This window comes from Centrocercus urophasianus, unplaced genomic scaffold (assembly GCF_019232065.1).
Source record: "Centrocercus urophasianus isolate 14NV4802_14NV808 unplaced genomic scaffold, USGS_Curo_1.0 seq_29, whole genome shotgun sequence".
Classification (NCBI taxonomy): domain Eukaryota; kingdom Metazoa; phylum Chordata; class Aves; order Galliformes; family Phasianidae; genus Centrocercus; species Centrocercus urophasianus.
Window position 1 is genome coordinate 10,335,533 of NW_024884855.1, and position 16,632 is coordinate 10,352,164.

Genomic DNA, 16,632 nt, shown 5'->3' on the forward strand with positions numbered 1-16,632 from the left:
AAGAAACCAATGATTATATCCCAGAAATGGGCCACAAAGTTCAGGTTTAAGGTCTGAAAAGGGAAAACCAGTACAGTTCTGATTCCACCATGGTGAAACAGGAATTAGAGGCAGCTCCCAGTCCTGCTAACTGGGTACCTGCTACAGAGCCCAGACCCAAGCCATAAGGACTAAAGCACACAGCAGCTGTGTCTGCAGTGCCCTGAGCTCAGTCCTTGACTGCTGACTGCAGCTGGAACAGGAATACAGCAAGCTGCTGGCCTGGGGATATGGAGCTGGAGGGACACCCACAGCTGCTGATGGAGTCTGGCTGTCCCACACCCACTGCAACAACCACATGGAGGTTGCACAACATGAGCATCTCTGGGACAACAGCAGAGAATGGAGCTGTTTGATGGGGGTAGCAGACAGTCTGGGGGTGAACTGGCATTGGATACCTGAGTGATGCTATGTCGGGTCCCCACCACGCACAGCATTACTTGGGAAACGCTGCCTACACTTCATTCATCGATTCCCCATTAGCTAAAGGTCAGTGAAGCCTTTGTAAAAAAGCTTTGCACTCTCAGCACAATTATTCCAGATGACAAAAATACTTCTGATTTACCCAAGAGCCAAAATATATATAGTCTGAAATCAATAAGGCACGCAAAGGTTGAGAGAGGGGAAATAGAGATGGATAGAGGTGCCCAACACCACTGAAGGGTCAGTGGCACCAGCCCTTCTGCCCACCCATCCCCTCTATGGGTCACGCTGCTTTTGCAAAATAATTCCTCGTGGCATTTCATCCCAGTTAGAGCTGCCGTTTTAAAGAAGAGAGCCAGCCTGTCCCTGCTCTGGTTGGTGATCTGGGGACAGCTCGATGTGGGCATCACTTTCCCACAGAACCCGGGGCTCTGACCCTGCACCTCGTGTCAGCATCCCTCACGCTCTCCCTGCTCACCCTCACTCAGCCCCCGCAGCCCTTGCACCCCCCAGCAGCACATCCCAGCTCCCTCCTCTCCCTGCTGACCACGCTTTTGGCCATGCTGCCTCTCTGACACACACCATGCTGGCTCATCCCTATCCCTGCTCCTCCCATTTTTCCACAGAGAACTGTCCAGGATCCAACCAAAACAAGAGGCGATCCTGGGCACATTCTCTTCCACCCATTTTGAATTCTTGCAGTGACAAACACTGCAGCTGCAGCCTCCCTGCTTCAAAATGCAGTGCTGCCAGGGCCGGGTGCCATCCATCCACCCCAGGCACCAAACACAGCGAAGGCACTGCCCAGTGGGCCAGGACATCTCCTCACTTGGTTAACACGTGGGTCAGATGGGGCTGGGTGTACACTGGCATCAGTCTGGCACTCAGATTCAGCGCAGACTGAGGATAAGAACCTGAGGACATAATTGTGAAACCCTTCACTAGGGGAAAAGCAGTGCTTCAGTGCTCAGGGACATCGCAGCCAGCTGAGCCCCTCCGCTCTGCCCAGCCCTGGGGACACCCAAGGACACCACGCATAGCAGACAGACCTGAGGAACCCACTGCACCTTCAGGCCAACCAGGGACAGAGCCGTGACCTCTGAGCCATCCCCCAGCTGGGTTTTGCCCAGTTTAAAGCTGCACATGGAAAACATGCCCTCACCTCAACGCCGTGGTGTGAAGAAAACGTAGACCATGGTGGGAGTCATGTAGTCACATCAAGGAAAATTCCTGCTGCTCCACATTCCTTGGGATCACCATCAGCCCAGATCTCACAGACAGAAAGTTGAAGCAATAAGCAGCAGCCTTAAGGTGTAAAGCAGAGAGCAAAGAGCAGCACAGCCAAGCACCTGGCAGCTGCCCCCAGGACAGCTGCTAGCATCACCACACTGTTCTATTGGCATTGTTCCATGTGCACCTACAGGGTAAGTTGTAAATGATCTCCTTGCACACGACTCTAAGAGCCTCTGGTATTTTGTAGCAGCAATTAATTTTTCAAGCCCAGGGAAAGGCTCATCAAAAAGCCAACAGAAATGTGACTGGAAACTTCCTCTCCCCCCCCCCCAAGGTCATGCTGCTCTCAACAGGAACCAAGCTGAGCTTCCACAGTTCCTCCACTTCCTTCTTTTTTTATTTTTACTTCATTTTAAGCTATTTCTGCACAAAAGCCAAGACACAGCAGAGCTGGGAAGACAGTGGGCAGTGATACCAGCACAGCAGGGAGGCAGTGCAGCACACATGGGGATGCAGCAGCCAGAGGGACCCTGCTTTTGTGGGAGCCAGGCAGGGGGCAGCAGCCCACCCAGCAGCAGCAAAGCCCAGGAGCAGCAAACAGGTTCCAGCTCGGCCTCTGCAAAGCTGCCACAGCCCAACTGCAGGCAGAGCTGGATCCACTGCCCAACATTGCTGCTCAGCTCTTCTGCAGCCAAATGCCAGCCAGCCCATACAGGGACAAGTGTCAATCTCCACAGCCCAAGCTGTATCCTTGATTAAAGCGAACAGAACTACCTTAGTTCTGCTTCAGACCACGCACTGCTCACTTCCATTTCTTCCCCAGACAGGCATCACTGTCCTCATTAAATCCCATCTTTCCTTTTTCCCCTACCCCCAGTGAGGTTTCCAACTGTGGGCAAGCCTTTACGTCGGAGCCACCTCGTTTGCCTGTCCTGTCATCACACCCCGCACCCTTCCTGGCACTGCTCAGCACCACAGCCACACGCAGCCCTGCCAAGTCACCGGCCTTCCCCGTGCTCCAGCTTACATAAGGAGGAACAAGCTGGCTTTTCTTCGTCACCCCTTCAATGCTGCCATTCATCCCCTGCCCTCCACCCGCCCGATGCCACCTTGAGGGATTCAAAGCACACAGCCAAAAGCCTTCTAGCGTGATCCGAGGGCAACTTTTTACTCCATGATGATTTCTCCACACTTGGTGGCTCTACAGTTTTGTCGCCAGAAATGAGTGAAAGGGTTAAAGGGAAAATGATTGAGATTTGAAGGAAACCACGTGGTTAAGAACACCCCGTACCCTGGCAAAGCCGTGCCACTGCTCAGAAAGCAAAGAGCTCTGAAGCCTGACAGCCCTTCCCTGGAGCACACAGGGGCTGTGGGGCTGGGTTGCATACCTTGTGCCATTGCAGTGAGTGAGGGACCCCATCTGTCACATGGCTGCAAAAAAGACCTTGACTGCAATGCTGAGCATGCACTAAAGCTGGTCTCAGTTCCACCTGGAAACATCTCAGTCAAACCCCTGGATATTTTTGCATCCACACATTGGTTCTGCCTCATTGGGCACCAGGCTGGTTTTGGCCAAGTGGTCAGAAGCAAGCCAGAGGGAGAACAGGACGTAATTTTGCAGGCTGAGCATGAAACAACAGAGCCAGGTTTATTTAGACACAAATAGGCCACTTCAAAGCATTTTTCTACCTCTCATAAAATCAGCACTAGCATCACAACCATCTAAACTCACAATTTTTAGCTCTGACTTCAGGCCAGCATGCACACTGCCTGCCCTCGCCGGTCATTCTGCCATTGACAAATACTGAATTCCAGCTCCTTCAGAAAACTGAGGGGGGGTTTAAACCCTTTGTCCTTCTCTCTCCCCTACGTACTCTTTTACATCATCAGAACAGTGCAAGAAACCCACAGAAAAAAAAAATATAAATGCACATTCCTAAAGCTGGAGGCTCTGTCCCAGTCCCCCCAGTGGCCTCACCACAAAGCTCAGAGCAGCCTGGGTTGCCTTTGACTCCTTCACAATACATTCACAGCAGTGGGAGGGTGGGGAGGAAGGCTTCAAAAGGAAGAAGCAGCAAGGAGCAGGCTATGGGGAAGCAGCAGCAGAGCAAGCCCTCTCCATGTGAGCCTCACTGCTCTTCTCTGCAGGCACTTAGGAGAATGGCTTTGGCTGGGTATGGGCTTCCAGACATTGAAATGGCTTAAAGCAAACGCAGGCTGGGCTTGACAGGGTGCCAGCCCTCTCCCACCACCACCCTTTTACCACTCGAGCTCTCCTGAGGGTGAAGCCATGAAAAATGCTCTGCCTGGGACAAGCTGCAGCCGTGGCTCATGATGTGGTGTAGGTGAGGATGCAGCTGCAGCCAGTTTGCAGGATGAGCATCACAGAGGCCCTGCAAATGAGCACAGCTCGGAGGGGCAGGATTTGGTCAAGAGGTGCAGTGGAAGCAGCTGGGAGGAAGTTTGCACAGCTCGGGCAATGCGGTGCTCATCAGCACATCTGCGCCGCGTCCCCAGCTGCCCATGTCTGCAAATACTAAACATCAATTAAATGGAAATTAGAAGAGGAAAAAAAAACAACACAAAAAACAAACACGTTGTAAAGACAACAGCCGAAAACATCCACGCTGTAACTTTGAAGAGCAGGATGAAGCCACCCTGAAGAAATGTAAATATTGCAGGAACCGACAGCCTCCCAGGATTACTCATTACAGCAGATGAGAGTCTCAACATCTTTCTGTTTTGCAGCAATTAGCTTGTAATTGAAAAAATAAATTGAAGAGATCAACACTTTTCTATTATTAGTTTTAAATAATGACTCATAAACAAGCACTTCCTTTTTCCCCAAGCTGTGAAGATCTAAGCACTAAAAATCAGATCATGGCTTCAGGCTCATTTAAACTGCAAATATCTCTGCAGAAATTACAGGAGGGTGCTGTGAATAAAATTCTTTGCTCCTAGCATAACTACTAGCTATTACCTTTCACTTAAAGATTAAAAAGCTTGGTGCAGCACATTCACCAGGAGGAGCACACAATGCTGAGACAACACACGTGTACAGAGGTCGGAAAAGCGAGAAGACGGAGGGGGAACATCACACCTCCTGCTGGTCTCTGAGCAGAACAAGGAGGCCAGCCCCAAGGCAGCTGCCCAGAACACAAAGCTGCTTCCTGAGGCTTGGACTTCCATCGTTTTCACAGCTCAGGAAAGTAATTAAGCATTTCAGCTCTCTGCCTGATCACGGAGCAATTCAGAGAGATGCAGATTCAGCTGATGAGACACAAAGCCTGTCTCCAAAAGCTGCATCCTTTGGGAAGCAGCCTGCAGGCACTGAGCACAGTGGGCCACCATCACTGCTGCAGCAGGGCCCAGCAAGGCAGGTGACTAAATCTGCTTTGGTCTGTTGCTACAAGCAGATGAGGGCACAGCATCGCAAGCAGTAGCTGGCAAACTGAAAACAAATGAATTCAGAGATCACCTCGATGCACACAAACTGAAAGAAATCTTTCAGCTTTTCTTCACCCAGGGGTAAATATCCACACCCTGCCACACTCCCCTAAAGCACTGGGAGTTGTGTTATATCCCCATTGCTGCAAGTTACCTGTGCTGAGCACAGCAGACATCATATCACAGAAGATTCTCCAATGCTAGCAATGCAGAGGCTGAGCAAATGCAGTGTTCTGTACAGCACAGCTCCTCCACCACGCTGCTGGAAGTGGAAGCAGAGCAGAGGCTCTGGGCTGGCCATCTGCACATCCTGAATCACCCCGTGGGCCTCAACCATTTCCCTCCTGTGATCCTGGCTGTGAGCTGCATGCCTCACCGCAGCACGGGTGCTCGGGCACTGAGTGACCCATCTGCTGGGCTCCCAGCCCTGAAGAGATTCAAGTGCCCTGCAACATCACAAACAGCCTTGAGATGACACACAGAGGCAAATGCATCAGCACTTTTTAGGTTTTTCTTTCACTTCTTTTTTTTTTTTTTTATTCCTTCCTTTCCTTTGCCACAACACAAACTTTGTATTAAATATCTTAAATATATTAATTTTAAAAAATGTATTAATAAAAAGCTACTGAAGGACACAGCTGGCAGAGTGACCATGGGCAGTGACCCACTGCAAAACATGGAGACATTAAAAAAAAAAGGAAACCCAGAAAACAATGATAAAAATACTGGCATTTTTTTCCATATGCACAGCTGGATGGAAATATCCTGAACTTGGCATTACTGCAAAAACGGAAGGGGAAACGGTAGAAAAAATATATTCCATTGTACCAACCTTTATGGAAAAGGGAGGTAAAAGCAAAAAAAAAAAAATGAGGAGGCTTTAAACATTTTTGGTATTTCAGATGTTCCCTCCCCCACCCGCAGCCCAATCACTTTTAGTCTTTAAGCAAGTTTTCTGGCTTGGGGTAGCCAAAGAGCACAAAGTCTGCCTCATACAGCTTGTAGAGCTGCTGCCTCCAAGCCAGGGGGATTTTAGCAAACCAGTCATCCTCCCAGCTGCTGGCAGTCCTGTTCCGGTAGCTGGGGGGGAAGCGGAGCAGCCTGTCCACCTTGAGAAGCTGCAAGAGATAAGCAGCATCCTCATCCAGAGTCTCCAGCTTCCCGATGAAATCATAGTCTATCTGGCACGGGTGGCACAGCCGGTACACCTGCCGCCAGTGCTCGTTGAAAGGGGCCATCTTCTCTGTCCTGGGATCCAGTAAGTACTGGATGAAGTCAGAAAAGGAGACTTTGAGGCCGGCCCCGAAGGCCTCGCTAACAGAGGTGGGAAGGTTGGTATGGTTGGAGTACAGCTTTAGCATGGGGATGGCAAAACGCCGGTAGAACTCCTCGTTCTCCAGCTCAAATTTGCTGCGAAAGGCAGAGATGAGGCGGACAAAAGGGTCCCTCACAAAGAGGAACTTTGTGTATTTCTTCAGTTTGATCTTCATGAGATGCCGGGAGAATTTCCCGTATCGACGCCAGAATTTGTTGAAAGTCAAGTGGGTGCTGGTATTGTGGACGTGCTCCCGTGGGATGTCCAGGGGGTTCCGGTATGGGACTCCTTGGTCCAGCAGGCTCTCACTCAGCACAATCATCACCCGTTTCCAGTTGGTGCAGGCAACCTTGGGGACGTAGCAGTAGATGATGCCGTGGCGGTCATCCACAATCAGATGGTTGAGCTCATAGTTTGGGATGTCATCAAAGGAGCGCTCCTTGGTGGGGAAGGCAAAGCTGGAATTGGAACAAAACTCCCGCAGCGTTCTCTGCCTCTCTATCTGCAGCTTCTCTTGGTCCAAGCTGTTTCTGGCATTGTGCGTCGACCAGTCATAGCCCCGTATGTTCTCCTCCAAATTGCTCACCACAGGCTTGTTGGAGCCCTGGACGAGCAGCTGCTCTGTCTTTCGGGAAGTAGAGCTGTTCTGTTTCAGGCTTGAACTAAGCAGCTTTGCTAAAAACTCATCCACCTCTGGCAAGGCTTCCCAGTCCCCACCTGCAGTGATACCAGGGATGGACTCTGGGGAATGAGGCCTGGAGAAGGATGTGTGCAGGTAGAAGTGAGCTGTTCCCACGTTGTCCCAGTAGACGATGATCAGGAGGATCATGAAGATGGAGACCAGCACCACAGAGAGACGGAGGAGCCGTGCTTTGGTCATCCTGACAGCTACCACAATAGCTGGCCTTCCCATGGATTCACCTCTGGCTCGCAGAGCGAGGGCTGGGATCTTGCATGGTGCTGCAGACCATGAGCCTGGAAAGGAACCAGAAATAAAGTCAGTCCATTTCTTAACTACTCTGGTTTAGAGACAATGACCTTGCACGATCAAGGCTCTGCACAGGGCTGACCATCTCACAGTATTGCACAGGAAGAGCTGTGTGCTCCCCAAGTACCTACAGTGGCTACACAGAGAGGCACCAATTCTCTTGTAGACGAAGCCCGACCTTCCCTCCTGTTGGCCCTCCCTTGGCAGTTTTAAGGGCATCTGGTTCTGCAACTGAGCAGATGGGGCCATGAGATCTCAAAGTATCCCAGGGACAGACCACAGCCTTCAGCTTCTGCTCCAGCTCCTTCCTCGAGGAGGAAAAGCTGCACTCATCCTATGAACCAGGGGACACTGTCAGGAGTGGACATTCGGGCTCCTAGAGGCTAGCCTGGAATTCACTTGAAAGCTCTGATTTTCTGTCCAAAAGGAGACATAACATGTTACAAGTTTACTCATTTCCATAGCAACAAAGGTTTGTTCATCACTCTCCAGCTTCCTGAATCGCACGATTTCATCAGGAGTTCTGTTTCCATTTAAAAACAAATAAACAAAAATATTAACATTTCAGGCCTCAAGTTATCAGAGGGAAGTGTTGGAGTATTAAAAATCTAAAACCATACACAGAAAGTACCAACTGCCTTGCAGACCTCCTAGATTTTTAAGCATATCTAACACACCAAGCAAGAGGGCTCGATCCATGACTTCAGCTTTTGGGATCACATTGCAGTCCCATCTCGCCCATAAAGACACTCTGAGCCACTGTACTAAAAACAAAAGCCTTATCAGACTTCTAAACACGTAGGCACATTGCCTCAGTGGCTAAAGAAAGCTTGTGTTGACAGAACATCACCGACCGAACACACTGTTTCATCTAATCTGTGCGAAGGCACCCAGAGGATGTCACCTCCACCACCTTTCTTGGTAACTACTTCATTTTGTCAAGGGCAGCAATTACACCAACAGTTTCCCTGTGAAAACCCACAGGGACACAACCCTGACAACAGCTAAGCATCAATGAAAACCTGGAAGAATGATTACTTTTAGCCAAATTGTTTCTGAGATTAAGGATGCTCTGGTAGATCTCTGTCCACTTCTGGGCTGTGTGCAAGTCAGTCACTTTCCCAGCTTAACGTAACGTTTCTGTCAGCATCACCCCTAACAGCTCCCAGTCTCCAAAGGCAGGTGAGAAATCACTGTTACATGATCCTTCCTGGAGGGTGCAGAGATTCCTTCTCGTGGCTGTTGGATGAACACAAAGATGTTCACTCCTCACCAGCAGGTGCGAGGTTCGACAGTCCCAACAGTCCTGAACACCCCAGAATTGAGGAGCAAAGACTGACGGCAGTGGAGGAACAATGCAGGAAAGCCAGGAGCAGCTCTATGACATTTTGGGAGAGAATTCAAAGCCTGCTGTTTCACACAGACTATCTGTGAGGGTTAGAATCAAAAGCCAAGCACAAAAGCGGGCACCCCACAGTCTTGAAAAGATTATTCCCCAGCCAGTTCAGTTCTTGGACAGCACCAACCCTATGCTGTATATGGATGCAAAGAACCCCAGAGTCCAGATATGCAGAAGTATTGAACCCCTTTGCTCTCTATGGGCAACATGCTCAGCACCTGTGAAAGCTACAGAAGCCTTAAATTGAGTCACTTGTCTAAAGAGCCACCTCCATGGCTGTGTTCATGCCTCAGACACAGCAGATTTTAACAAGCAAAGTCCTGATTTCAAGCACTAGACCAAAAGCATTAGACCAGAATTTACTAATGAACAGGAACAACATCAAAGTATTAGCCCAGTTTGTCCCAAAAGACGTAAAATGCAGAACTGTGGGTTTGGGATTTTTCCACCAATGTATTTATTTGCATTTTGGAGGTAGGGAGAGCCAGAAACTCAGCATAGCTGTAGCCTACCACGTGGCATCACAGTGCAGCACCAACGGCTGTGCTCCTTGGAGTCAGGCTCTTATCCTACATCTCAAAAGGAGCTGGAAGAACCAGGCAGACACAACGCACAGCACTCTGCAGAGCAAAGCACCACTCAGCAGCAATCCTCTAGGTTTAGCTCATTTAGGATAAGGATGGATCAAATCTAGGAAGAAGCACCCAGAGATGAGCATGGAGTTAAGGAAGGGGAAAATTACATATGTGCGTCAGCACTCCAGGCCAACATCTCAGCCCAACAACAGAAGATAATGGAGTGATGCTGCCAAGCCTACTGCTTGGCACATCTCTGGTTGTGCATTTTGCCTCAATCTGTTCTTGCTTTTGAGACAGTTAGCTGTTCAGGGCAGGGAATGCTTCCTATTCTGGATGAATACGGCGCCTGCTGCGTACACAATCCCTAGCACGCTGGGTTTCAGGGTGGCTGGAATGCAGTAAGTCTGGAAAGCTGCAAAGAGCATCCATCCTTTCTTGCCATCTCCCCATGCCCAGCAGCTCCCACAGCTCCAGACTGCTGCCAGCATTTCTACAGAGCTGTCCCACCCAGCGCAGACAGATTATACTCTCAGCACCAATAGAAGAAGCCCAGCACTGTGTGTGGCACAGCCAGCACACGCATTCCTCTGGGTAAAAGGAAGGATGCTCCTCATTAGAGCCACCCCGATCACATCGCTCCCTCCAGAAGCCCAAGGGTTCATGCCTGCTTTCCAGGACACAGCGCACAGCCTCAGCATTTGGCTTTCCCAAGTCACACAGCAGAGAGCAGCACAGAATTGAAATGACTCTGCTCCCATTGACTCTGTCAGCAACTGAGAGGAACCCTGGAAAAGAACAGTAGTGCAACTTAATTTCTTCTCCTGAGAAAGCTGCTGCAGAACACAGAGTTACTCTATTGACTATGATACATCCTCTTTCTGAGCACTTCATAAAGGATGCCAGGCTGAAAGCACAAATTAGAGGTCTCCGAGCACATCAGAGGGAATGTGCCTTCATTCTCCCCTTGCCAGAATCAAGAGGAAAACCTCCAGGAGAAGCCAAGAATTTACATTCAAGTTTAACCCAAAGTCACCAGCCAACAAGAATGTGCACCAGGATCCATACAAAGCTGCTTCTGTGACACGATGCCTGCAAACTGGGAAACGGACCAAGTGCTATAATCATCCTACACAGCCTCCTGAACAGCCGTCAGGGGATTATCTCCAACCTGAACTTTGCCTGGGGGCAAACCGATGGCTTTTCTCCCAGCCTCAGTCATGACAGACACCGAGGTGCAAAGTCACCGCTGCCATCCCCTCCTTCACAAGGTACCACGTCAAATAACCATCTCTCCAGATGGTTCAAAATCCACTTAAACCAGAAATGAAGGGGAGGCCTCCCCCAGCTCTTATTGCAAAAGCCATTGCAGATCTGGCTCCTTGGGGATTTGGAAACCCTACTTGCACTTCACAGCCAGTTCGTAACCGTTTGTTCTGAGGGCAAACATCAGCTTAAGCAACTCCCGTCTCTTTCTTCCTGTCCTCTCTACAACACATCTGTGCAGCGATGTTCTCTCACTGCAGAAAGTAACTCCAGCTCTGCTTGCTCCTTTGCTGGAGCAAGAAGGTCTACAGACAATAAGAACTCACATACAGATCCATGCTGGAGATGATGGACACAACTCCTCTGTTAACAGCACTGTGCCTCCAACGGTTTCAGTTTTGCATTTCTCCTCACTTTGCATCCTCCCAGGTTTGCTCCCGGCTCCCTCGGGGAATGCTCAGCCCAGGCATCGAGAATTGGCTCACCTGCTGCACAGCCTGTTTGCCCACACACGGGGAGCTGCAGGACATCACACAGTCTTGCTCAGCCTTCACTTCTCAAGGTGGAAAGCAGTGGAATAAGAACTTTTTTAAACGCACAGAAAATAAATTCAAACCAACGCTTGTCCTTGTGGCAATTCGATTCACCAGCAGTCACCACGCAACCCATGCAGCTTTCTTTCCTCGATAAGCCTATTCTCAATGCTCCCAAGAGGAACCAGCCCAAGGCAGCGTGCTCTGCTCACTCCTGACCTCCATCCCGAGCTCCCAGCCCTCCCGGCGGTATGAGCACAGAAGATCGCAGCGTGTCCCGGTGCCCGCAGCCAACACAAACCTGGAGCCTTTGGTGCAAGTCAACATCGGCTCCAAAAGGCTCCAAATCAGCGCCCCACCGGCCGCGTTCGCCTCGGAAATGCTTTATTTAAGAGCGGTCTCGCAGCTCAAGCTCCGTCTGAAGTTCCGTCTTTCAAGTTTTCAAGCCGTCCATCGCGGTGCAGGCTGTCCCCGCTCCGCAGCGACGGCTCGGCTGCTAAAAGCCACGCACCTCGCTGGGACGGAAAGCTCTCTGCCTGCTCACCGCTCCCCGGCTTTGAGCCGCAGAGCAGCACGGAAAGCAAAGCGCACACACAGCTCCGCAGACCCCACCCGAGGGGCCGGTTAAAGGCCCACCGCCCCCAGCCGAGGGGGAAAGCCAGCGTCCGCGCACCGCCGCGCTCGCTCACCCACCGCCCCGCCGGGACGGACGGCACGGGACGGCGCTGAAGCCCTGGAGCAGCCCCGAGGGCGCAGGGCGGATGCGGGCACGGAGGCGCTGCCATTACCTGCTGCCACCGGGAGGTCCCGGCCGCCCTCGGGACCGCCGCTTTCCTCAGCCCCCGGCCCGGCTGCGCGGCAACGGAACGAAGCGGCGGCCGCTCCCACCGACCGTCCTCAGCGAAGGGCCGCTCCGCCGCTACCCGCTCCGCCGATACCCGCGGCCGCCGGCCCCGCCCCGGCCCGCCCCGCCGTGGGCGGCCCCGCGTTCACCTCCCGCGCGGGCAGCGGGGCCGGCGGCGGCGCTTCCCCCCACCTTCCCCCCCGCTTCCCCCTGTCCCGTCCCGCCGCCCCCCGCTGCTGCCGCCTCTCGCGAGACGGCGGCACGGGCAGCTCGGCGGGGCCGTGGCGCAGGCGCTGCTCCGCCCGTCGGCGGGAGGCCCGGCCCGGAGCGCGTTGCCCCTGGAGGTCGCTTCTGCCGTTCGAAGCCGCGGCCGGCACTCAGCCCCTACGGGAGCGGGGCTCGGGCGTCGCGGAGCCGGCCATTTTCCTGCTGGTTGAAGGGGGAAACGGCGCGGCCTTTAGGGGTCTGTCCCAGTAGACGGGAGCAGGATGTAAGCGGTGACACAGCACAGCCAAAGGCTGCTGCTCGAAAAGCACAGGATGGTTTAAATTCCATCTCCTACTCTTAGAGATCGAGAAAAGTCCTCAGGAGAGGAGCAGGAGGTGGCTGTGGGCTGCAGCCTCCGTTCCAGCGGCTCTCAAAGCTGCAAACAGGACTTCCACGTTCTGCTTCTGAGCTCTCAGCCCCCACGTTTCGTACTTCTTAACATCAGCTTAAAACGTAGGTTTTACAGGCAGGGAAACGGGCGCATCGCACGGCCCCGCGCCCTTCACAGCAGCTGCGGCCAATGGTCCGACTCGTGACAGCCTCCCCGCAGAGATGCAGCCTCAAAGCAGTGCATCAGACTCCAGCCCTTGCTTTAAATAGCTCTGAACACTGCAACTTTTCATGGTGATTCAGCCCAAAGGTATGCAGTGGAGATGTATGCACTCGGAAAACTCCACTTTCCCCTCACTTTTGCTCCTTCAGTGCTCGCAGGTCACGTGAGGTTTTGTAAATAGAGGTTGGCTTAAGCCTTGGTAGCCCAGGTTTGTTTTACAGACACGCTGTGCTTATTTTATCTGTCTTTTTTTGTATCTTCATTTATGTGAGAGTCCACACAAGGAACAAGTTTTCCTGACCTCTCTGCTTCGCAGTTGCACCTCCTCCTACTTAGTAAGTAAAATTGGTTGCATTCTTGTGCCCATTCACATGCTTGTATTGCATCCCACTACAGGAGTTTGAGGCATTTTACAAATAAACATAATTTAAGCTTCCTTGTCCCTGGAGTGAACTACCCCTCATCTTCCTGCCGGGCTGCAAAGCAGGAGGCACAGAGGGATGGAGATGATCCCAGTGTCACAGCAAGTCAGAGCACATAGGATTTTTTGCAAGTCCTGCAGCTGTAAAAATGGTTTTGATCCACGTGAGGAATGCATGAACCTACCTGAGAACGTCAGCTTTAAATGCTTCTTGGCAGACCCAGGAGAGCAGTCAGGTCTCTGTGCTCTGGCATGAAGTCATTGTTCAATGGAATGACCAGAACGACTTTATTTGAAACACATTTAAAAGCTGGAAAAAGAACAATTGAGAAGGCTGCTGGCTGGAGCTGTACGTTCCAAAGAGAATAACCTCATTCCTGCTATTAACATCCAGACTAGCTCTTATCAGGGTCTTCACGTATCACCACGCTGCTTCTCCTGGCTGCGGTCAGACCTGAAATGCTTGCCACCTGGAAAAGAGCTTGCAGCAGTCTCTGGCTGCTCCCACAGCCAAACATCTGCTCACCCAAAGAGCGTTCCAGGAGTGCATCACACCTCTCAGCTCCACAGGAATGGCAGAGAAGAAAGGCAAAGGTATTTCTGGGCCTTTTCCATTTGGATCTAATGGTCAGGGAACCTGCTGGATATGGCTGCCATCCACACATTTGCCCTGGGAAAAAGGCAGTGTGGGTTTCATCTTGTAGGAGAGCACTGCTGGGAAAATGAGGTTTTCTTCTTGCCCTCTGTTAACAGCTTGTCTTAAAGTGAAACTAATACCTAACGCACACGGAACAGAAGTAGGGTAGAAAAAGTCATATTGAAAATGTAAGTTCCCATTCCCCACTGCTTTTCAGCAACACAGAAGCTAAAATGCAGACTAAGGCATGCTCCTCCTGAACCCTCCCCTGTGGGTAGTGGTAGCAGGGGCCTCACACCTCGACTGTTAGAGAACTATTGTTGACTACTGACTACATTGTTGACTATTTGTTTCATTCCTTGCCAGATTCACTGACAAAAGAAACAATCCTCAGGGCAGAACAATCAGTGTTTTAAAAGTTTCGCCTTGCCTCTCTCCTTAATGAAGTGTAATGAGCCATAGAGCAGAGCTCTGTGTCCAAACACAGCATCAGAGCCTATGATGACCCAAGCTATGGACTCTGTCACTGCTCTGAGAGTCAGGATTTCACACAGCCAACGCCACTCCTCAATATCAAAGCTCTCTTCAGGGGCACATTTGTGACAATGATCACATTTTAATGTTGGGGAAGATGGAAAAAAGGTTGTGTTGTCCTGACCAAATTCTGGGCAATTCCCAGAAGGCAACACAGAGTGGCCAGGGACCCTGTGTCCACAGGGAAAACACTGAGGGATCCACAGAGTGAAAATGCTATCATAGATCATTGCTCATCTTCCTTCACCTCATCTTCTCCTTTTATTTCTCCTTCCTGCACAACCCTAATTCTCTTCTCTACATAGGGATTCCCATACATTGCCCTCCAAATCACCGCCTTCCATCTATCATTCCTGACGTTCTACACCCCAGTCCATATCAGACACCTCATCCTCTGTCTTCCCACTAATCCACCCTCTTGTCTTGTCCCTCATATTCTTTTCACCCACCAACCTCACACTGCTTTCAACTCTTTTTCATTTGCTCTTTTTTTTTACCACTTTGTATCACACACACAGTCTCCACTCTACATCTCCGCTCCTCAAGTTTCCTCTCCTTCCATCCACTACATCCTACATTTCCACACTGCTTTTAAACACTAACCACTCTTCCCTTGTGACTTGTTTCCTTATTTCCTTGTCTTGATGGGTTTTGCTTGATAAACACAGCTCAGGGGCATTCGAGGTTCTTCAAAGGAGGTGCTGTCCTGATGTTTGCAATCATAACAGTGCTGCTGTTATGAGTCCTGGAGGGATGGATGCAGCTTTGCCATGGTTAGAATGGAGGTGATGGGGACTGCTCAGGGCTGAGCCCCTGCAAGTCAGTCATTGGGACTCTAGTGGAGAATCCATTAGGAGTGAAGGACGTGCTGGTAAAAGACCATTCATTAGGCTTTCTTTCCATCAACAGCAAGATCAATAAGTAATTAACTTTCTGCAATAGGATTTTTGCAAGAAAATCACAGTTCCCCCCAAAACACTGGCAGCTTCTCAATTCTGCCCACAGCAGAAACCTTCAGTTTCTCTCCATCCTTTCTCCTCCTCGTCATCCTCTGGAAAACAAATCAGTCAGGCAGCAACAGCAGTAACTCAGCAGCAAGGCCTGAGGTAAGGTTCATAAACAGAGCTGTAAAGAATCCACAAAGTAACCAGGGCAGCAACAAGCGTGCAGGGGATCTTTTTGATTTCCTAGGGGAGAGACGACTTACGACAGCACCATCACTCTCAGTTACAACTCCTGCTGCCCCAGTAACACCCAAATTTATTGGCCAATTTCAGCCGAACCTTACAGAAGGGATGAAAACACTCCCAGGCAGTGAGTTTATAGGAAGGACTGGAACACTGACTGCATAGCAAAGTCCACACAAAACCCCAGAGGAGTGTTCCAAGCGGGATAAAGTTGATGCATGGAGATACTCTCTTTACTTTTGATTATTTCCTTGGACTCTGAACGTGGAATGCTTTGCTTATTCTTTGTACCTGCTGAAGAAAGGAGTAAATTCAATAGAAAGGATAAGGTCGGGGAGGGAAAGTGCCAGCAGGGCTCCAAAAACATGAGGGTGCTACACTAGAATTTCCCATGAAAGAAAATGAATGTATCTGAATTGCTTTTGAGAAGCAAGGCTGCAGGCACAAAATACTGTGAGTGGAGTCACAGATACTAGCTTGAAAACTAGCAGCTGGTGCAAGATGCATGGGAAATGGTATTGGGTCAGTGCAGGGCCATGGCAACATTGCATCCAACTCATCCCCACACAGGCAAGAGGGGCACAGGACCTCTAAGCTGATTCAGACAGAGGAACTCTGACAGAAAATAATTAAGTTATTTGGGAGCAGAAGTGCCCAAGGTCACCTTGCAAAGCCTCTTCTGCTCAAGGACTGATTTGTCATTCCATTTGCAGCTCTTACCAGGGGAAAAAAACAACAGAGGTTGGAGGGGGGGGGGGGGGAAAAAAGAATTGAATCAAGTTAAGGTCCAGATTGGTTTTGTTTCTTCTCAGTCCCTTAGGATCTATTTTGGTATATAATTATTACAGTATATAATTACAGCGTAGAAGAGTATTCTTCCTCCTCCACTGACATGGCTCAGGAGGCATTCAAACCTTGAGGGAAGGGACCAAGATCCCTGAACCTTGTATTCAAAGCGCCAGATTAACAGG

General features: G+C 50.6%; 1 protein-coding gene across 2 annotated transcripts; it reads right to left on the reverse strand.

Moving 5' to 3' along the window:
• Positions 1 to 3,378: 3,378 nt before the first annotated feature.
• On the reverse strand, positions 3,379 to 12,089 carry CHST12 (carbohydrate sulfotransferase 12). Of its 2 annotated transcripts, none has more exons than XM_042828233.1 (2): positions 12,007 to 12,089; positions 3,379 to 7,432 (listed from the first exon to the last, which is right to left on the reverse strand). In XM_042828233.1, exon 2 carries the CDS (start codon positions 7,368 to 7,370, stop codon positions 6,078 to 6,080), a length of 1,293 nt encoding a protein of 430 aa, XP_042684167.1. In that variant the 5' UTR covers positions 7,371 to 7,432; positions 12,007 to 12,089; the 3' UTR covers positions 3,379 to 6,077. The 2 variants fall into 2 exon arrangements, with proteins under 2 accessions (XP_042684167.1, XP_042684168.1); XM_042828234.1 differs by lacking the exon at positions 12,007 to 12,089 and adding an exon at positions 11,012 to 11,721.
• Between the last annotated feature and the right edge of the window lie 4,543 nt (positions 12,090 to 16,632).

Bases quoted from the DNA above. Each gene is read 5' to 3' on its own strand.
- CHST12 (XM_042828233.1), bottom strand. From the start codon at position 7,370: ATGGGAAGGCCAGCTATTGTGGTAGCTGTCAGGATGACCAAAGCACGG.